This window comes from Schistocerca americana, chromosome X (assembly GCF_021461395.2).
Source record: "Schistocerca americana isolate TAMUIC-IGC-003095 chromosome X, iqSchAmer2.1, whole genome shotgun sequence".
Taxonomy (NCBI): Eukaryota; Metazoa; Arthropoda; class Insecta; order Orthoptera; family Acrididae; genus Schistocerca; species Schistocerca americana.
Genome location: NC_060130.1, coordinates 432,858,463 through 432,882,026, shown reverse-complemented (window position 1 = coordinate 432,882,026; position 23,564 = coordinate 432,858,463). Strand labels below are relative to the sequence as shown.

The 23,564-nt window shown below is 41.3% G+C and overlaps 1 protein-coding gene across 2 annotated transcripts in view; it reads right to left on the bottom strand.

Annotated features, from left to right (window-relative positions):
• LOC124556662 overlaps positions 1–23,564 on the bottom strand; it is a 79,796-nt gene that overhangs the window by 581 nt on the left and 55,651 nt on the right. The window contains exon 7 of one of the 2 annotated variants that reach the window (XM_047130632.1): positions 13,685–13,812. The exons of the other annotated variant lie outside the window; for it this stretch is intronic. Coding sequence (XP_046986588.1) covers positions 13,685–13,812 — 128 coding nt within the window. The remainder of the gene's footprint in view (positions 1–13,684; positions 13,813–23,564) is intronic. 2 annotated transcript variants of the gene reach the window in all.

Here is a 23,564-nt window from a genome sequence, read left to right as displayed (position 1 = left end):
CATTATTTACTAATCCTTCATATTATTTATCATCATAATATCTTTCATGTTACCCTGTGCTTGAAAATTTTGTACTTACAAATGAACCCTGTCTTGGAGTATCACGTTATAATGTGACAAGAACAGATTTCAAACAGAATTTTAAAATAAATATTAAAAACTGTTATGACATTGAAATAAAATAAGAATATACGAGGGCGGTTCAGAAAGTAACCTCCGATTGATCACAGTGCGGGTTGTGGGGGGAGTAGCGACGCCATCTGTGCGTTCACGCACTCAACAGGTCAGTCGGCATCAAGCCGTGGTTGAGTGAACGTCGTACCTGCGCTAGTTTAGTTTTTGTGGCAGTTTGAAATGTGTACTGCAATAGAAAACCCCGCCAAATGTGAAGTGCGTGCTGTCATAAGGTTTTTTACAGCCAAAGGATATTCTGCAGCAGCTATTCATCGTGAGCTTTGTGCCGTGTACGGACCAAGAGTTATGAGTGAAGGAGTTGTCCGTGAATGGGTACGTTTATTTAAAAGTGGACGAGAAAACGTTCATGATGAAGAGAGGAGTGGTAGACCATCATTGGTGACTGACGAACTCGTTCAGACAGTTGATGCAAAAGTTCGTGAAAATCGACGTTTCTCAATGTCGGAGTTGTCTACTGGTTTTCCACAGATTTCTAAGACTCTCTTGTACGAGATAGTGACAGCAAGACTGGGTTACCGTAAGTTCTGTGCATGATGGGTGCCCAAAATTCTTACCGACCACCACAAAACTCAAAGAATGGCCTCTGCATTAGACTTTCTGTCACGTTATGAGGACGAAGGAGAACCATTGTTAAACAGAATCGTGACCGGTGATGAAACCTGGATTAAGTATGTGAACCCTGAGACAAAAGAACAATCAAAGATGTGGGCACATTCAAATTCGCCTACCAAACCAAGAAAAGCCTCGCAAGATTTTTCTGCCAGAAAACTGATGGCAACGGTGTTTTGGGATGCCAAAGGGGTGTTGTTGGTTGAATTCATGGAACGTGGTACGACCATTAATCAAGACGTGTACTGTGAAACAATAAAAAAGTTACGACGGGCTATACAGAACAAACGCCGTGGTATGCTGACTTCCGGTATCGTTTTTTTGCATGATAACGCCCGTCCTCACTCTGCTCGCAGAACAACGGCCCCTTCTTAAGTCCTTCAAGTGGGACGTTATCAACCATCCACCTTACAACCCAGACCTGGCGCCAAGTGATTATCACCTCTTCATGCATTTGAAGAAATGGCTCGGGTCACAGCGGTTTGATGACGACGAAGAGCTCAAAGATGCGGTCACAGGTTGGCTCCAGGCACAAGCGGGTGATTTTTATGCAGAAGGAATTTCAAAGCTTGTGAAGAGATACGATAAGTGCCTCAATCGCTATGGAGACTATGTAGAAAAATAGTGCAAAGATATAGTTGTAAGATGTATATATTAAAATATTTTTATTTAACTTGGTGTATTTTTTTAAATCAACCGGAGGTTACTTTCTGAACGGCCCTCGTATTATTTGTCAAAAATAAAGGACTAACAAAAATGTCTTGTGACAGAAGATATGAAATGTTAAGGTCTTTGGCCCAGTCATTACTTTGATAGTACCTCAAGGAAAGTAGGTGAGGAGGGGCAGTACAGATGAAAAAGCTAGAAAATAACTAAAAATAACACAAATAGGAGGAAGTCTTCTGTAATTCTGGCTCAAGAGATGAATCCTGTAGATGCTGAAAGTAAGAACAGACTGCAATGGCCAATATTGAAGTTATTAAGTGTTAACAGCAAGCTGCAGCCAATCATGTAGTAACAGACAGAAATTAAGACAAGTTATAGCATATGAAAGTGAGTTTATGTGTAGTCTATAGGATACTGGGAACTGACAGATATCTCACTGAGACTGGGTGAATGAGGTACATCAATTAGAAAGACGATGTTATAAACATAAGTAACATGAATATCAGTCATTAATGAGACTCCTTAGTCTCATGTCTCAAGAGAAATGCTCCCTTTCACTTTTAGGAATGGTAACATTGAGATGAATGAAGCTATATTACTTTTATGCACAAAGGTTTGATTGACCAATGGAAAGTGGTAAAAACTTTAATGAATTCAGTGGCATATCCATGATGTTTTCTATGTCAGAATATCATCAATTGCTGGAAAGGTTATTACTGCAGGAACAGATGTCAGTTATGGTAGTGATGTAAAATAATTGGATGGTGTACTTAATGCAAACCAATATTTAGGGAGTGTTATCAGATGTATGGACATCTTTATCAAGAGAACTAGAGTAGGACTTTAAAGCAGCCAAGTTAATTTTTTAACAAACAAAGAGTAAAGTTGTTACACAGATTTTGAGTTTCATGCATAATTGAGTCAAAAAAAATATACAGTTACTCTCAAAAACCTGAAACAACTGAAACATTATTAATGTTACAACACTAAAAATCCCATCTCTATGGACATTTTAGCAATGGCTTCAGAAATCTGCTATTTTGTCCAGAATATTTAAGGTTTTATCTTTTTAGAAACAGATAGAGACACTAGAGTGTTGGAGGAACATTATTTTTATATACATATACTCATTGATGTCCTTTGTCATTTCCAACATGTCTCTTTTTACACAAAATAGTGCAAAACATGATTATAATACCAAAAACAAAAACAATCTGTATAAGGACTATAAAAGCTTAACACTGGTACAAAAAGGAGTCAAATACATGGATATTCATATACTCAATAACTTACCAGAGCATATCAAAGGTCTTGTAAGTGATAAAGATCAATTTCAGAGTGAATGAAAGAACTTCCTGTTGGCCTACTCCTTCTACTTCATCGATGAATATCTTCACAAGGATTATAGCTCATAACTCTGTCTGCATTAGAATTGTACAATATCCATTTGACTCTTTCCACATCCCAGAGACTCCTCTCCAAGGGATCCATGGAAAATGATAAATGTAATGTAATGTATGTGTATATACAACTAACACGTACTTTGCTACTTTAGCTGGGAGGTATAAACATCTAGTGGTATTTTAGTCTTTGGCTAGCCCTTTTGTACAGGAACTGTCAGTATATCTTTATAATACTGTACATACTTGTATGGGATGCATTTAATGACTGTCTTGAAGACTGCTATTTTCTTATGTTTAATTGGACCACTTCTGTAGTACACTGAATACTGAGGAAGGGTCATGTAACCTTTCTGAAGACTATTGTTTTCTTTTATTTGATTCAAACATTTTGTTGAACATCAGACATTGAGGAAGAGTCAAATGATTTGTTATTGGCAAATTGTTATTGGCAAAGTGTGCTCTGATGAAATTAAAGGTCATCACCATATGTGAATCATTTGAGTTATATCTCAATTTAAAATAGCTAGCAGGACTAAACCCTGGTTTTGACTGACATTCCATTTCTCTTCCTCAAGGTTATATGAAGAGCTTCCCTGTGTTGCAGAAATTTGGTCGCCACCTGTTAAAATCTAAAACCTGTTCCACAATTACTATGGGGTCTGTAATCACAGTTCTCTACTAAACTACTCCTCTCAGGAAGGAACCTTGCAGAAATGAAAGAAAATTTTGTTGGCTTCCTGAGACATCACCAACTGTGAGAAAGGTGTCCCTTTAGCATTGTATGATGACTCCACCACTGAAGAAACACTAACCACAATAAAACACTTATGCCAAGAAAATATGAAAAATATCCTATTAGAAATAAGTGATTCAATTGCTACTTTCAATACTGTGCATCAGCAATTTCATTTGAATGCTAGTAGCTCATTAGTGTTATTTACTTTTAATCTATTACACAATTTTGTTACTGTCAGTGACTGTCTTATCATCTCACATTGAATGCTTCTCAGTTATTTTCATTAACTATTTACAGTGGAATAGATATGATGTGACTCTAACTTCTCCTGGAGTAAGGGACAGTGAAAGGGGTGAGGGTTGGGGATATAAACCCTGAACCAGCTCTGAGGCATTCCATTCATCAGTGCACCAGATGATGGCAACACCGTGATTTACCCATTGGACACTGACATCTGGCTTTTCACGCATGAACTATTTCGTAGAATATATATGGTTATTGAAAAAACATGTGTGCCTTCAGCTGATTTTATTTCAGCCAAGCATTAGGATCTGGGGTTAATAGTTGTTAAGGGATATCTGGTAAATGGTTAAGCCAAAATTAGTTTCTTCTATTTTATAGTTCTGCACAGTTCCTTGAGAATCACATCATGAGTCACAATTCCGTGTGGCATTAGAAAGAGATGCTCAGTAAATACAGTGTGTGATTCAAAAGTTTCAAGACTTAACTAAGAACTAAAAATTTATTGGACATTTAAGTACAGAGGACTAAAATACTTCAGAATCAACACAGTGCTCCCAGCGCATCTTCCACTGTTCATAGCCCTTCTGGAAGGCCTTGGGCTTCATGCTGTCAAAGGCTCTCATCGAAGCCTGCTGGATGGTGTCGATCGAGTCGAATCACTTCCCTTTTAGGCCTGTCTTGATTCAGGGGAAGAGAAAAAAGTCACTTGGAGTCAAGCCAGGGCTGTAGGGTGGCTGTGGCAGTGTTGTCACATTTTGACCAAAATTTTGGCAGCGGCACATGACGTGTGGGCGGGCGCATTGTCGCGGGGGAGAATCCAATCGCCCTTGATCACCAGGCAGACGCGGCGAACTTGATCCCTCAAGTGGCGGAGCACTTCAGCGTAAAAGTCACCTGTGACATTCTGTCCATGATCAACAAACTCCTTGTGAATCACTCCTTTAAAAAAAAAAAAAAAAAAAAAAAAAAAAAAAAAAAAAAAAAAAAAAAAAAAAATCAGCATGCACTCCACACATGACTTGCTCATGTGAGCTTTCTTGGGCTTCAATCAGGAAGCAGTGTGTCATTATGAGCTTTGACACTTTGACTCAGGATCATACTTGTAGACCCAGGTCTCATCATCAGTAACCACTTTCTCCAGAAGGTTCGGATCAACATTCAACAGTTGGAGCATTTCCTGGTGCTGTTTCTTCTGATCCACTGACAAAACATTTGGCACCAGTTTGGCACACATTTTTCACATCATCAAATTCTCCATCACAATCCTCCACACCATACTCTGACTGAGTCCCAGTTCATTGGCAATTAATCTAGTACCAAAATGATGGTCATTGTTTAAAAGTTCCCACACTCTCTCCACATTTTGATCCGTTTGGCTTGATGATGGCTTCCCAGAGCGGTCGTCATCTTCAACATTCCGATGGTCATCTTTGAAATGTTTGTCACACATGAAAACCATTACACAGGACATTGCTTCTTCCTTAAAGGCCTCCTGAATCATACCGAGAGTCTCCGTGGCAGTTTTGTTCAGTCGCACGCAAAACTTAATCGCATAATACTGCTCCAAGTGCCACTCCACATTCGCATCTCCCACTTTTTGACCAAGGTCGGTGACACACACTCACGCTGCAAGTGATGTGCACTTTCCAGGGTTCTGGATGCAACTGCTGCAGCATCAGTTTGTTCCCTGAAACCCCCCACTAGTTATCCCACCCGGCGGAACTGGCCCATGCACACTCCCCTACTCAGAAATGAATCGGTCTTGAAACTTCTGAATCACACCTTGCATATGAATTAATTTTATAAATATACTGACATCCAGCAGCTAATCTGCTTGGAGTGACACAGAAAGATTATGATAGAAATTCCTTACAAAAGAACAAATATTTATATCAGACACATAGTATTAGGAGAAAGAGTGGTGAAGATACAAGATGAGAAATCTGTAGGGCACCCATAAACCTCTCATTTTTAGAAATGAACTCTTAAAAAAATCTCAGAGTTACATTGGTAAAAGATAAATGGGAATTCTGTAATTGATTCTTCAATAATTTTTTTTATTTTTTTATGTGTAGATAGTGAAAATTGTGTTAAACTAATTTCCAAAGTCTCACATAATGAACAGAAAAAATCTGTATCATTTCCAGAAAGCTTATTGACTATGTTGAAAATGAGTTTTTTCCTCCACAAGAGAAGACAGAAACAGAAATACACATAACTTAAGTAACTGGACTAGCACTGCCATTGGGACAGCAATAAACAAAGTCCATGGATGAATCTGGCCATTGGATTGTTGAATAGTAGAAATCCCAAGAAGGTCCAGTCCCAAGCAGAGTCAAAGTCCAGATGAGGGTAATCCCAGTGGTGTGATATTGAGGTAACATCAATAGCATAGTCCAGGATGAGACTGGTGGAGTGTGGTGCTGTGTGCACTTATAAAGCCCTAGTGACAAACGAATATTCCTGCTGTCAGTGAGTCTGTAGTGGCATGGCACAAAGTGATCGGAGTGGCATCAGCGTTTAGCTATTCTGTGAGGGTAGGCCATTTGGTGTTGCTAAGATACCCTGGAGACAGCTACGTGCACAGGCCATGCCTGCAGTATCCAGCTTGGCAGTGCAATGCATGAGCTGGAAACTGCTGGCTGTAGACTGCAAGCCATGTGACCTGTGGCTGCATGGTGGCAGGTGCCATCATGGTGTTCCCATTGATGATACCACATATTTATTTTAGGTTTTACCATTTTTGGTTATTCTCTTTAGCTGTTTAAAAGGTATCTCTCAAAATTAGTGAGACTGGTTCTAATAAATATTTTTAATTCAAGACAGAGTATTTAAAGACACTCAATATTCTTTAATCATCATTGATGGTTATTAAATCATGGCCAGTGGTTATGTCACATGTTACATTCACCTGAAGGTATTGAAATAGGATTGATTTCAAAGTCTTTCTCATGCAAATCTGCGCATTTTAAATAACTGTAAAATTGTGTGCCTTCATGCTGAATTTGAGATGGAGAAACAAAAAGAAGTCAGTGATACCTCCATATTTCAGAGAGTATGGGCTGGCTTTGCCATTGTGAACCAGAGGCTCTTCCTACTAGTGTTGTATAGTTGGGCACTTCGTCGAGGTGAAAAGGTTGCCGTTCATCCAGTGGACACACATCCCCCTTCTAAGCACTTGCAAGTGATATTGTCCTTGTAATTAAAATCCATAAATATAGAATTATACACCTTTATATATAGTTACATACATTGATCACAAAAATGACAGCAGTTATTGTTGTTGTATTGCATTTGGATGACTTGTTTAAGCCTTTCTTACCTTGAGGCAGTAAGTTAAGCAACTGAGAGATCATAATCACAATATATCATAGCTTGTTGCTTATTCTTTTTTTTTTTCTTTTTGCCATGGTGACTGTCCAACAAGAGGAAACTGTATCGTTCCACAAAATTCCTAGGGTTCAGTCAATGCAGTTCACGCAGCTGCTGGACAAGGTGACATTGGCGTCTGAGGACCAACAGCTTCTGTAGCAAGCTCAGCTTCAACGCATCACCCAAACTGACGACAATGGCAGCAGATACCAGTTGGCTCCAGCGCCCTGCATGTTTGATGCTGCTGCAGATGAGCAAATTGCAGCTATTTCAACACTTCGCCACTTACAACATTTTTGGTGTGTTCAGTGATCATACTTTCTTTCTTGGGCTGGTGTAGATATCTTACACATTTGCACCAAGCTTTTTCCCCTTATTTAGCATGAATCAGTTCATTTCCTGGAAGTCATTGTGGCCCTTGTCAAATTGGCTACCACTGCCCGACCTAAGTTGTTCCGAATGGAGTGCCAAGCTACCCAGTCCTATAGCCAGTGGCTATCATATGTCATTGTGGTAAGTTGTACAGGGCACCATTTTGAAGGATGCTATAGTTCAAAATGTTATTGATTCCAGACTTTGGGTGGAAGCCTTCAAATTATCAGACCCTATGCTTGAGGATGTCATCGAAGTGTGGGAATTGTTTGACACCACAGAGCTAGAAATGTTGCCACCTGTAGTGGCTGCTGTTGATATATGTCAGTTTTCTCCACAAGTAGCTATAGTCCTACCAGCCACCATAAAGAGACTGCAGCATGCCTGCAGCAGCTGCATAATGGCAGCAAATTGCAATCCTGCCCTCAGTGCCAAATCTCTCATAATAGGGACACATGCCATTTCTGCTGAACTAAATGTATGTTTTGCAAAAAGATTGGTCACATTCAAGACATTTGCTGAAAGAAATTATGGGACCGATGTGTTAACATGGCCACCCATTATTCTGATGCAGTGGATGTCTACCAGGTCAAAGTTGATGATGCCATGTTTCTGGACCATTTGGTTTCTGATGAGTCTTTAACAGTTCAAACCTGCTACAGCATTTCTACTAGTTGTGAATCATTCCAGGCTGTGGATTGTACTAGCATCCTTCTGTTCTTGTACATGAACCAAAGAAAGCTTTCATGCACCTTCATGTTGAGAACTGGGAAGTCCAATTCCAGCTGGGTACTGGGGCTTCCGCTACAATAACCAATAGTTCCATGTTCAAAAAGCTCGGTTTCCCACTACTTGAAGTTCTTCCTCAGGTTCTTACATGTACAATGGGGATCACACATTGCAGTCCTCAGCACATGTCTTCTTTAGATGGAGTACAGATCTACCATCAAAGCAATTCCAGTGATGGCACTTCACTCTTACGACAGTTCTGACATTTTTGGCTCCAATGGCTTTGACCCCTTTGGCCTCCAGATCTCAGGTGATATGGCAATGATCAATTCCCATGTCCCTCATGGCAGCATAACAAAGCTCTGTGACAAATGCCATCAGCTTTTGAGGACTCTCAGGGCAAAGTGAAAGAATTTTCCTCCCACATTACCTTGAAAGATACCACACAGGTGGTCCTCAAGCAAATTTGGAGAAGGATACAGCAGAGTTGGGATGGATGCACAGCCTGAGGGTTTTCATGCCCATCTCTGCCAGCCACTGGTCATCGCCCCTTGTCATTGTCAGAAAACTCAATCCTCAATTCTGCAGATTTTAAGTCCACTGTCAATGCTGTCTGTTGTGTGATTCATATCCACTGCCTTCAATATCAGAATCAGTTTCTGCTCAAGCCAGCTTCCAATGGTTTTTAGAGCAACTGATGTCAAAGGTCTCCTCCTGCTCCAACCAACAGGATGACACTGTCATCTCTAGCAGTACTCCAGGTGCGCACCTCCACAAACTGGAATGCCTCTTCCAACCTCTCATCAAAGTGGGACTACAGTACAATCAGGAGAAATGCATTTCTATTTGTGCTCAAATAGAATACCTTGATCATGCCATTGACTCCCATGGAGTTTGCTCTACTGCCAAACACTTGCAGGCTATTTGGTAGTTCCCTTCCCCAAAGAATCTCACCAAGTTCCAAGCTGCCCTTGGGAAAATCTTGTATTATCTTCAGTTTTGTACCTAATGTTGCTCAGATCACTGCACCCTTACATGCTCTCAGACAGAAAAATGATCCCTTCATCTGGTCATTTCAGCAGGAAATCGCTTTTTGCCCAATTGCTTTCACATTGAAATTGCTTAACAAAGCTTGAGTGATTACAGTCAACTAGAGAAGCAGACAACAGCAATTGTCTATGACATTTCCAAGTTTCAACAGTATCTTTACAGAGAGAAAGTCACCCTGATAAAGGATCACAATCCTCTCATCAGTTTATTCCACCCAGCCAAACCTCTACCCACTCAGACAACACAAAAACTCCAATACTGATCACTTACCCTGGCCAATGAAAACTGCGAATTTCTATATTGCCCCATGACACACCACACTAGTGCAGGTCCTCTACCATATCTTTCTGTCATATTAAATGGGGAATTCGACTATTCCAAGGAAGCTTGCTTTGATATTAACCAGATCGATGAAACACAGTGGCTACTTTTCTGACTGACTACGATCAAATTGCCATGGCCACAGGGTAAGATGATGCCCTCCTGCTTCTTCACCAGTTTATTTGGTCAGGCTGGCCCATGGATAGGATGCTGCTGCCCAGTGAGACTCTCCAGCATTGGTTTTCCCAGCAGTATGCCTTTTCAGTCCAGAATTTAGTTGTGTGTTAGCACCCGACCCTGTTCACTTGGTGTGTATGATTCCTGCATAACTGCAGCAGCAGGTGTTAGAATTACTTCATAAAGGATATTGAGACATTGCCCATATGGAGCAGTTGGCCAAGCAGCACTCCTTGTGCCTTGGGATGGATAAGAACATTGACACATGATCACACATTGCAAGGAATGTACAGAGAATCTGCCTGATCCAAATGAATAGTTGTTTGACTGGCCTTAAGTGGACACCCCCTAGCAGTGATGTCACATCAGTTTTGCAGGGCCACTTGGGGGTTTATAATGGCTTATTGCAGTGGACACTTTTTCCAAATTTCCTTTTGTGGTCTCTATGAATTCCACAATGTCATCCAGCATGATTCTGCCAAGAAGGATTATCAACCACTATTGTATCAGATATGGCCCACACCTAGCTTCAGCAGAATTCACATCTTTCTGTAACGCCAACGCATCACCCACATTAGACCAGCTCCCTTCTCACCCCACTCTAAGTGGAATGATTCATGCATACCTTCAAGGCACAGATGTTAAAATTAAGGCAGTTCCACTCCAAAGAAAATGATCTGCTGCTGTTCTTGTTGATACAAGAGTTGATCCAGAAGTAAGGTTTCCTTCATTTTTACAAAGAGACAACATTGTTTATTCTCACAGAAATTTATATTGTTGGAAAGAAGAAACTTAGCTCTATTTTTCTACATAATCACTATCTTTTTCTGTGCATTTTTATAGATGGTGCTCCAGTTTCTGTATCCCCATATTAGAGAACTCCACTGCCAATCTGCTGAGGAAGTATTTCACCTCTTCTTTGACTTCATCATTACCCCAGAAGCATTTGCCACCCAAATGTTCCTTTAACTTGGGAACAAGTGATAATCACTACACATGAGGTCCAGACTGTAAGGTGTGTGGAGCATGACAATCCAACCAAAGTTTGTCAAAAGTTCCTGGCTTTGGCAGCATACATAAGGTTGGGCATTATCATGAAGCAAAGTTACACCTGCTGTCAGTTGTCCTCTCTGGCAGTTCTGGGTAGCTCACCAGAATTTTTGTAATGTTTCAAAATAACTGCCTGATATTATTACTGTCCCAGGTTCCATTAACTTGAGCAGCAGTATGCCCTTATGATCCCAAAACACAGTGGCCATGACTTTGCCAGCAGAAGGAATTTGTTTGAACTTCTCTGCAATTGGCAATGCCATTGTTTTGATTTTTCTTTTGTTTCAGGGGTGAAATGAAACATCCATGCTTTGTCTCCCTTAGGAATGGAGTCCAACAATCCTTCCTTATATTCTTGACACTTCTGAAGAAAGGGCTATCATAGGAAGGCATTTCTCCTTGTGTTCTGCTGTAAGCAATGTGCTACTCATCAGACACAACACTTGTCATACACCAATTTTTCTGTCAAAGCTCTTTCAATTGTGCTGTAAGAACTCCCAGTAATCTGAGCAACAAGTTCTCCAACAGTGTTCCTTCTGTTTTGAAGCACTTCACATTGGACTATCTCAATAACCGCAAATGAAACAGAAGGTCTTCCACTCCATTCTTCATCACTGACCTCCTTCTGACCAGTACTAAACTCCCTGCACCATTTTGAACAGACATCCACTTATTGCCATACACTTGTATCAACTGACTATGAATATCCATGAGTGGAGACCCTTTCACATGTGGAAACCGAATTACAGAATGAATCTCACACTTGGCAGTATCAACAACAGTCACCTCCATTGTGAATTGCTGTTGAGCCAATACTGTGCAGTGCAGCAAAGTGCGGCCAGGCAGAATCGAGTGTGGGAGAACAGCTGCACACAGTGGTATTGATGGATTTCACCTTGCACCTTCCCATGTGGCTGGAGATCATTGGGAACCTTACTTCTGAATCAACCCTCATACACTGTATAATAAATAGGGAAATAAATTGCCTGCTAAACTTCTGCATGACAGGTCTCACAAGACTACACTGCATCTCTCCCATCCTCCATGTTGCAATCCTCCATCTCCCACAAAATTCCCAGCCAATGTTAAGGTGTATTTCAGAGTCTTTAATGATGGTCATTCATGGGTACCTGGGATTATGGTAAAACCTATGGGCAGAGCAACCTAAGTTATCTGGGACAGGTCAGACCACTATTGTCACAGACACGAGAATTAGCTGAGTTCTCACACTGTTCCTGGTCCTGCTCTAGATCTTTCTGTTCCAGAGCATGTTCGTGCAGATGGTTTCTTCCCCAGCAGTTATCCATGGCTGGTTCCGCACTGCCATCAGGGTTCCTGCATCATGACTGCCATTGTAGTGATCACAGCCATTGCAGCCTGGGTCACTGGGTCACCTCTTGCCTGGACCTCCCCACTGCTCCCATCATCCAGGGCGGAGGGGGGAGAGTGTTATCATCAATGCGCAACATCACCCACCTGGATAGTGTAGGCATGGCCCCTGCACAGAGCTGCCTCCATGGTATCTTAGCAACACTGGCTGCTGTGCCCTTATGTATAGCTACACACTGATACCACTCCAATTATGCTGTACCACACCACTGCAGACTCACCAATGGTGGGCATACACGTATTCCATCAGAACTTTATATGCATGCAAGGCACCACACTCCTCCAGTCTCATCCTGGACTACACTATTGCTGTTACCTCAATGCCACACCACTCAGATCAGCCTCATATTGTTCTTGTTCTTGTTCTTTTGCTGCTTGGAATTTGGCTTTCTACTATTCAGCAGTCTGACCACTGGATTCATCCATGGACTTCTCTAATTGGCAGAATTAGCCCATTTATTGAAGTTATATATATTTATGTTTCTGTCTTTTCTTATGGAGGAATAAACTGTGTTGCTTACTTACATCTTCCGTTATTTGTTGTACCTCCATTCACAGAAATGACAATGTACTCATTAAGACCATATTGGTTGTCCTTTTCTGTATGTTTGTGATTAATGTTCTGCATAATAAATAGCACTCTAAATGAACTGTAATTCCTAGCTAAAAAAATTATTTCGGCAATAATAAAGTCAGCACTACATAAATTGAAGAATTCCAATTTATTATAAAATGGATACACTTTCATTTCAGTCCTATTAAGACCATTGAGTGTTAACAGAAACAAGTTCACCAAAACTTGTTGTAAGCAATAGAAAATTTGATACAAGCTTCTTGCTCATATCTGATAAGATGAGAAAAGTTTCAAATGTGAACAATACAGTTTTGTTATTTTGTAAATGTCTAGTGTTTCTTTCAGTATTTAAGTAAGCAATAGTGAGTACATCCAAATTAATTTTAATTCTGGAATGAGATTTTCACTCTGCAGTGGAATGTGTGCTGATATGGAAATGTCGTGTGGCTAGGGCCTCCCGTCGGGTAGACCGTTCGCCTGGTGCAGGTCTTTCGATTTGACGCCACTTCGGCGACCTGCGCGTCGTTGGGGATGAAATGATGATGATTAGGACAACACAACACCCAGTCCCTGAGCGGAGAAAATCTCCGACCCAGCCGGGAATCGAACCCGGGCCCTTAAGATTGACAGTCTGTCACGCTGACCACTCAGCTACCGGGGCGGACTGTGCTGATATGAAACTTCCTGGGAGACTGAAAGTGTGTGCCAGACTTAGTTTTAATCAGCCAGGAAATTTCAAATTTTACTACTGTTTTCCTCACAGAGCACTCTGTAAAATAGAGAACTATAAATTCCTACCTGCTTCAAAAGAAAAACCATAATGGGTTGGAGGTGTACCACCTTCCCCATGTTGGTACAGTTTAAGGTTACAGCCATTTAATGGTATTGGTTCTCCACTTTCTTGATATACATAACCAATTTCCAATCTGAAATACCACAAACATTTGTTTCTAAAAACAAATTTGACTTTATGAATGCTATATAATATTGTAACCTATATTTACTTATGACTATGAAGCTCTCATTGTCTCCAGCACATGTATTGTTCATGCAAAATAACATTGCCTCTGTGAAGAAATGCATTCTTATGCTGAGAGCTGGGCAAATCCACCCCTTCGCTGTCTCAGTTGATTATCAGCTGCTGATCTGTGCACTTCAAGCATTCTCTCAGCTATCTCTTTACTACATATGATGGCACTGCAGTCTTTGTGCACTATAGGTGGAGGAAAAGTTCTGCACAATGAGGTACATGTCATTAAATTTATGTTGGAAGAGGCAAGCAAGGAAGCAAAATTCTCATTAAAAAGTTTCCTTGAGAGTGCTTCAGGAACCACTAGCTATTTATTCCAGACAATAAAGAAAGAGAGGGAAGACACAGCAACATCTCATGTCTTCACTACTTTAGGAAAGATGTGGAAAAATGAGCAGAAAAGTTTATGTAGAGGTAATATTGATGAACAGGTTCTCATGGGACCAACACATAATTTCCATGTGACATATGTTATCTGGTTTACATTGTCAGTATAGTAGTAAGAAATGTTGTCTGCCACACAAAAATTTTTAAACCTTTTTCTTTTGTTTTACAAGATTTACTGTTGCTAGCACATAGTTCAACTGGTTTTGATTTGGTTGAGACTTTTTTTATGAAACTATCTCTTTTTAGTACTTTAGTGAGAAGTTATTAATTTTGAACATTTATGTGATTCTTCAGTTTCTCCCGGCGTATTTGTTGCTCGAACAGTCCACGGGTATACTGCCGGTTCATAGTGTCCAACGGGCACAATATTTCCGCGATCAGATATGTCACCATCGTCAGGTGCACTGATTAACTGAGATCCTGAGGGTGGGCGGCCGATTTAAATGCCCTCCCCCTGCAGGCCGCTCTCTCCGCCGTCCGCCCCAGCGAGCTGGCGGTCGCGAAGGTGCGGATGTCGGAATCTGTCGTAGTGTCGATGTGCTTGCTACGTCCCTGGTTGCCAGTTCGTACTTCTTGCTGAGAGTCTTCTTAATTTTATTCAATGCCGGGTCCCAAGCCTTGCTGAGATTGTAGCTACAATCTCGGTTGATAATATCTTCCCTGGTGCATATTTCGATAGCCTCCCTTATATCGCTGTCCCAATATTTAGAGGTCTGAGCTAGGATCTTGGTACGCTCATAATCCATTTTGTATTTTCTGTTTAATGGGGAATACTAAAAACAAATGGAGTGAGTCGCAATGGGCAGCCCACTCTCGCCAATGGTCGCAAATTTGTACATGGAGTACTTCGAGGAGGAAGCCTTGGCGTCATCCAACTGGAAACCTACTTGTTTCTTCCATTATATCTACGACACGTTTGTCATCTGGCCCAATGGTAGGGACAAGCTCCTGGATTTCCTTACACACCTGAACTCCATACATCCAAATATCAAATTTACTATGGAGACCGAAGTGGAAGGAAGATTACCATTCCTGGACATCATGGTCAAGAGAAGAGCTGATGGTACCCTGAGCCATGGTGTGTACAGGAAGAAAATGCACAGTGACATGTACCTGCATGCAGACAGCTGCCACCACACTTCTCAGAGGAATGGAGTACTAAAAACACTAGTACACAGGGCGTGCAGCATCTCAGACGCAGAGAATCTGCCCTAGGAATTGGAACACCTCAAAACCGTGTTCCGAAAAAACGGGTACTCGGAATGGCAGATTAGATGTGCGCTCTGTCCTACCACCACAGCACAACCTCTGGAGACGGCAGTCACGGCAGAAGAGGTAGCCACTGCCTTTATTCCGTACAATTGCGCACTATTGGGAAAAAATTGGCCGTATATTAAAGAAACACCGAGTTAAAACCATCTTTTCCCCACCCAATAAAACACAGGCATTACTGGGAAGTGTGAAAGATGATCCCATTTGAGGAAGGCTGGCATATACCAAATTCCCTGTGAGTGTGGGAAGACTTATATCGGACAGACAGTGCGCACCATCGAAGATTGCTGCCAAGAACATCAAAGGCACACTCGACTGAAATATCGAAATAAGTCAGCAGTAGTAGAGCACTGTTTGTCCGAGAAACATGAGATGGATTATGAGCGTACCAAGATCCTAGCTCAGACCTCTAAATATTGGGACAGCGTTATAAGGGAGGCTATCGAAATTCGCACCAGGGAAGATCTTATCAACCAAGATTGTGGCTACAATCTCAGCAAGCCCTGGGACCCGGCATTGAATAAAATTAAGAAGACTCTCAGCAAGAAGTACAAACTGGCAACCAGGGTGGACGTAGCAATCACATCGATGCTATGCCAGATTCCGACGCCCGCGTCTTTGCGACCGCCGGCGTGCGGGCGCGGACGGTGGAGAGAGCGGCCCGCGGGGGGAGGGGATTTAAATCAGCTGCCCACCCTCAGGAGCTCAGTTTGTCAGCACACCTGACGATGGCGACATGTCTGAATGCCGAAATATTGTGCCCGTTGGACACTATGAACCGGCAGTATACCCGTGGACTGTTCTTGAACATTTATATTTGTCAAATTATCAGCCACACTGACATAACATGCTAATACAATCATCTGCACACTCACTAGCCATAGTGTACAAGGTTTGTGAGATATTTGGATGGGCACAGGCGTCTAGAGTCAATGTGCTCCTACCCTAATGTACGGAGGTCGTTCGAGATTGAGGCCCCACCACTACCATTGTCACTTACCCTACTGTGCCATTTGCACAGGTTCAGACTAAGATATTTTGTGCACTCTCTAACTGTGTGTAGACTTTACACAACTGTACTGCAAGTGAGACAGAAATTAATGTAAATTACTTAACTTCTTATCTCTTCTTTGACAACATAAGTTTTAGGTTTCATATGCAGTTTGGTATTTCATTACAGTTGTTCCATTTCTCATACATTATTTTACTCAGTTTCATTGAAGGTGACTCTGTTGTCTTTTCTTTTCTTTGCTTTTCTTTTCCCTTCTTTTTCTGTTTCATTATAGAAAATCTAAATTTTTCCTCAAATTGGTCTATGTACGAGATATGTTCTGTGGTTATCCAGTGGATTTTACTTTATTTGGAGTGATATTTTATGTATTATTGTTTTGAACTTCCAATCTTATCTGTCAGTACTTTTATACAAACCACTTTACATTATTTCATTTTGAGATAATAGTTCATTGACTTTAATCAGGAAGGTATTTGATTAAAAACGCTGTTTCCATTCACAGATACAGTTTCTGACTGCCTGGACCATAATTTGTGAAGATTTGAAAACTGATTTTTCTGTTGTTGAACTGTTGTATGTTGATGCACTAGATGAAAAACACTCAGAAATGTAACCGAGCGAGGTGGCGCAGTGGTTAGCACACTGGACTCGCATTCGGGAGGACGACGGTTCAATCCCGTCTCTAGCCATCCTGATTTAGGTTTTCCGTGATTTCCCTAAATCGTTTCAGGCAAATGCCGGGATGGTTCCTTTGAAAGGGCACGGCCGATTTCCTTCCCAATCCTTCCCTAACCCGAGCTTGCGCTCCGTCTCTAATGACCTCGTTGTCGACGGGACGTTAAACACTAACCACCACCACCACTCAGAAATGTACCAGAATTACCTGAAACATATGAAATATTGTCCCTCAGATCTTGCTTTCTTCCAGAAAAGACTGGTATGCAAACTATCCACCCACTTGAATGTGAGTGGCATTTAAGTGATAGAACCTGATGCCATGTATAGATGAAACAGTGGGATACCACGTACATTTCCCTTGAATACAAGTTTAAGGAGCTGTTTGTAATTGAGAGTGATGTTGAGTCAATGTGATACACTTCTCCTACTGGAAAATCTTGACCCCATGTGAAGCTAACCCTGAATTTTTTGTGGATACTCAGTGATGATAACTTTTTGCTATCCTATTTGAAATGTGATCAACTGACTATATTTATTTTTTGATAATTTTATTCTTGTGTTTTAGGACAAAAAACTATGGTGGCACACATCATTGTGACACCTTTGAGAGGTACTAAAGCTGGTGGTAAATGGTCTTCCCACTTCTGTTTTGTGTGCTGTTATGACTTGCCATTACACATAAAAATATAATGAACAGTGTTTTCTGTTTTTATTTCATGTTTTCTTTTATTTATTTAAGAAATATTCGTTACCAAAATTATAGTTTACTTACCACAACATGAAAACAATCCTTAAAACTTTATCACGCAATACAGGTATGAACCGATACAAGTCACACTAATGTATATTGCAGAAGCGGAGCAACATGTTCTGACAACAGTAGTGACCCCATGACAAACAGCAACTGACTGTTGCAGCAGTTTTCATGCATCTGGTGCAGTTTTCCACCACCAGATGTCAGGCATAGACAGAGATGGTAAAACGTATTACCAAAAGCATTGGGATACCCCTAAGTTGGTGGTAGGTATGCTTCCCAATCTCCACAAATGACAGATTAATTTTGTGGTAAGTATACTTTCCAAGACTCTTTCAGAAACTATGTTGGTGGTAACCATACTTCCCAATAACTATTAAAACAACATTGTTTGGTGGGATATATACTTCCCAAAGTTGAAAGCAATATTTCACAACAAACAGAAATTATAGCTGGTGCAACAGACTACCACTAGACACCAGAAGCATACAGAAATGGTAACACATATTCCTTTAAACACTGTAAAGAAATGCGTTTAGTGGGAAGTATACCCCCACAGCCCATGAAAGGGTTAAAGCAGATCCAGGAAGAGTGTGGTCAGTTAATCAAACATACAGTGAATAATAGCACTCTGGAAGCAAATACTGGCAAAATATCAGAAGGAGAGCCACAAAGTGTATTCACAGAGCATTCATTCTGCCTGTTTAAATGATCATCCCAGCAGCAAACTAAGAGCAAAGGGTATGACCAGTGATGACCCATATTGAAACAAATCATGCCGTTAACTTGGATTCCCAGGTCTTACTCAGTACCTTTCAATGATTGGTAAATAAGGCTATAACAACTTTACGTGCTCATGCTGTTAAAATGTAGTTCAGTGGCTGTGGAATTGTTCCTCAATATAATCATGGAACTCTGGTTTTGAGGCAAATGGAAGGCTCATTTGATTCTGTAACAAACTGGTTTGCGACTGCTTAGACTTTCAGCACAGGCCTGAAAGGTGTGATGATGATGAGGTCCCATACTCCAAGGGTGTAGGGAATGATGCGGGAGACCCGCACCGCTGACTAGGCAAGATCATAGCAGAGATGGTTTGCCATTGTGAAAGGTGTAGGGGTCCCTTAAATGACTCAGGAATGCATTACACATCAACTGGATACTAGCAATAGTACAAAAAGGATAGATTGCAACTCGCTCTAAAGATGACACATTGAGTTGCAGACAGGTACAACAAAAAGACTGTTACACACACACACACACACACACACACACACACACACACCTGACTCCATCAACGTTCTGACCTCACCGACACCCCGCACCCCTACCTTCTACCTCCTTCCTAAAATTCACAAACCCAATCATCCCGGCCGCCCCATTGTAGCTGGTTACCAAGCCCCCACAGAACGTATCTCTGCCTATGTAGATCAACACCTTCAACCCATTAAATGCAGTCTCCCATCCTTAATCAAAGACACCAACCACTTCCTCGAACACCTGGAATCCTTACCCAGGGGTTACCCCCAGAAACCATCCTTGTAACCATTGATGCCACTTTCTTTTACACAAGTATTCCGCACGTCCAGGGCCTCGCTGCGATGGAGCACTTCCTTTCACGCCGATCACCTGCCACCCTATCTAAAACCTCTTTCCTCATTACCTTAGCCAGCTTCATCTTGACCCACAACTTCTGCACTTTCGAAGGCCAGACATACCAACAATTAAAGGGAACAGCCATGGGTACCAGGATGGCCCCCTCGTACGGCAACCTATTTATGGGCCGCTTAGAGGAAGCCTTCTTGGTTACCCAGGCCTGCCAACCCAAAGTTTGGTACAGATTTATTGATGACATCTTCATGATCTGGACTCACAGTGAAGAAGAACTCCAGAATTTCCTCTCCAACCTCAACTCCTTTGGTTCCATCAGATTCACCTGGTCCTACTCCAAATCCCATGCCACTTTCCTTGACATTGACCTCCATCTGTCCAATGGCCAGCTTCACACGTCCATCCACATCAAACCCACCCACAAACAACAGTACCTCCATTATGACAGCTGCCACCCATTCCACATCAAACAGTCCCTTCCCTACAGCCTAGGTCTTCGTCGCAAACAAATCTGCTCCAGTCTGGAATCCCTGAACCATTACACCAACAACCTGAAAACAGCTTTCGCATCCCGTAACTACCCTCCCGACCTGGTACAGAAGCAAATAACCAGAGCCACTTCCTCATCCCCTCAAACCCAGAACCTCCCGCAGAAGAACCACAAAAGTGCCCCACTTGTGACAGGATACTTTCTGGGACTGGATCAGACTCTGAATGTGGCTCTCCAGCAGGGATACAACTTCCTCAAATCCTGCCCTGAAATGAGATCCATCCTTCATGAAATCCTCCCCACTCCACCAAGAGTGTCTTTCCACCACCCACCTAACCTTCGTAACCTCTTAGTTCATCCCTATGAAATCCCCAAACCACCTTCCCTACCCTCTGGCTCCTACCCTTGTAACCGCCCCCAGTGTAAAACCTGTCCCATGCACCCTCCCACCACCACCTACTCCAGTCCTATAACCCAGAAGGTGTACACGATCAAAGGCAGAGCCATGTGTGAAAGCACCCACGTGATTTACCAACTGACCTGCCTACACTGTGAAGCTTTCTATGTGGGAATGACCAGCAACAAACTGTCCATTCGCATGAATGGGCACAGGCAGACAGTGTTTGTTGGTAATGAGGATCACCCTGTGGCTAAACATACCTTGGTGCACGGCCAGCACATCTTGGCACAGTTTTACACTGTCCGGGTTATCTGGATACTTCCCACTAACACCAATCTGTCAGAACTCCGGAGATGCGAACTTGCCCTTCAGTATATCCTCTCTTCTCATTACCCGCCAGGCCTCAACCTCCGCTAATTTCAAGTTGCCGCCACTCATACCTCACCTGTCATTCAACAACCTGTCATTTGCCTTTGTACTTCCGCCTCGGCTGACATCTCTGCCCAAACTCTTTGCCTTTACAAATGTCTGCTTATGTCTGTGCATGTGTGTGCGCGAGTGTATACCTGTACTTTTTTCCCCCTAAGGTAAGTCTTTCCGCTCCCGGGATTTGGAATGACTCCTTACCCTCTCCCTTAAAACCCACATCCTTTCATCTTTCCCTCTCCTTCCCTCTTTCCTGATGAAGCAACCGTTGGTTGCGAAAGCTTGAATTTTGTGTGTCTATCAACCTGCCAGTGCTTTCGTTTGGTAAGTCACATGTACATGAGGTGTGCTTGGTTGTATGAATGCGTGGATGTGTTTCCTTTTTTGAAGAAAGCTTTGGTCAAAAGACTAATATGTAACAGTCTTTTTCATTGTGCCTATCTGCAACTCAATGTGTCATCTTTACAGGGAGTAGCAGTCTATCCTTTTCCTAATATTGTTGATATTCGAATGTGAAGTTTTCTCTGTTTGATTTCAACTGGATACTAGTTTAGTTGAATGGGTATAGTGTGCTTATGAGGATTTATTAGATAATGTGAAACTATGCAGATGATTCATATATCTACAATGAAGTGGGCATATCGTCTGCAAAATCTATACATTTAAAATGCTGCAGAGATTGGTAACTTCTTTCAAATGGTCAGAAAGGCACTTTACAAAATGCAGAAAAGTGATGTCCTACATTTACTACATTAAATGAAGTATCTAAAGACATTCTTCATCCCCTTAAATATTGTTCCCATAGGTTGGACTATGAACAACATATATAGAGGTATTTAAGCAGTCATACATTCCTCGCTCTATGCACAACTAGAACAGGAAAGATGCTTAACATGTGATATCATGCTAAATACCCTCTGCCATACACTTCAAGTGGTTTACAAAATATATACTTAAATTTAGATGAATCTTTGTGTAGTTCAGATAAACATTTCAGCAGAGAACTCAAAACTCTCACAATAGATCTCAATAAGTGTTTATAATATGTGACAATATTGATTTATTTATGATTGGCTGCAGAAACAAGCATAAAAAGGTAAAAGAGTTTGAAGCACTGTTGAAAAGCTATAGTTCCACCATCATGCAGTGGTAACTGATACTATAACACTCAACAACACATTCAGAAAATTAAAATTTCAGAATTGCTATGTAAGGAAGACCTGTGAAGCTGTTCCGTGAAAATGTTCTACAAAAAGTACTTAGAACACATAGCTTGGAATGCTACTTATGATAGAAAGACATTAAACTTGTTAGCAACACACTATACTTCTTTGGGGAAGGTAACATCTGCTGCTAGGCATGTATACTGCAACTCAATGCCAGTTCAGTGCCACGTACATTGTTGACCTGGCTTGTTCTGTTCCTCTGCAGTGACTGTTTTTGCTAGTGCTGTTTTGTTCTTGTATCATTTTTTATGGTTGCAAGTTTAAGTGAGCAACGAGCAGCTGTGAAATTTTGTTTTCTACTTGGTAAAAATCCTACTGAAACTGTTGTAATGTTGAAAATGATTTACCAAGATGATGCTATGGGAAAAACATCAAGTTTATGAGCAGTTTTTTCAATTTAAAAATGGCAACATGCTGATTAATGACTGAGGTTGTTCTAGACATTCATCAACTACACTTTTTGACAAAAATATTGAAAAAAATTCCAGAGCTTGTGCTCACAGACCATTAACAGACAACTGATAAACTGTCAGAGATTAGTGGATTATCTTGAAGCTCAGTTCTGCAAATTTTAATTGAAGATTTAGGAATGAAAAGGGTTGCTGCCAAGTTTGTTCCTCGAGTTCTGAGTGAAAATCAAAAAGCACATCGAGTTGAAACATGTCATGCTTTGAAACAACAGCTCGAAAGTGATCTAGATCGTCTGTCAAAGGTCATTACTGGTGATGAGTGATAGTGCTATGGTTATTACCCAGAAACAAAGCAACAGTCAGGCCAATGGAAGACATCATCATCACCCCATCCAAAAAAAAATCATCAAGTCAAATCAAACATCAAAGTGATGCAGATTTGCTTTTTTATGCCAAGGGGATAGTTCATTCAGAAACTGTTCCCCCCATTCAGACCATTAGTCAAACCTTTTATTTGGAAGTTTTAAGAAGATTGCACAACAGTGTTTGTCAAAAAAGACCTGATTTGTTGCAGACTGGAGACTGGTTCTTCCACAATGACAACATAGATGCACACACAGAAATCACTGTTAGACAATTTTTGGCTAAAAATGGCATGGTTCTGCTGCCCCACACACCTCACTCACCTGACCTGGCTCTGTGTGATATTTTCCTATTTCCACTTATGAAAAGGGGCATGGAAGGACACCAATTTGACAACATTGAAGAAATAAAGAAAAAAATTAGGGAGGAGCAGTCAGCCATTTCCAAAGATGACTACAAAAAATGTTCTGAACAGTGTAATCACCTGTGGGACAAATGTGTTAGTTGTAATGGAGAGTATTTTGAAGGGTATAAGATTATTTCATAAACAATTTGAAAATATATAGCTTTTAAAAAATAATTATTTTTTTGTACCACCTCATGCTATTGCAACACAGTAACA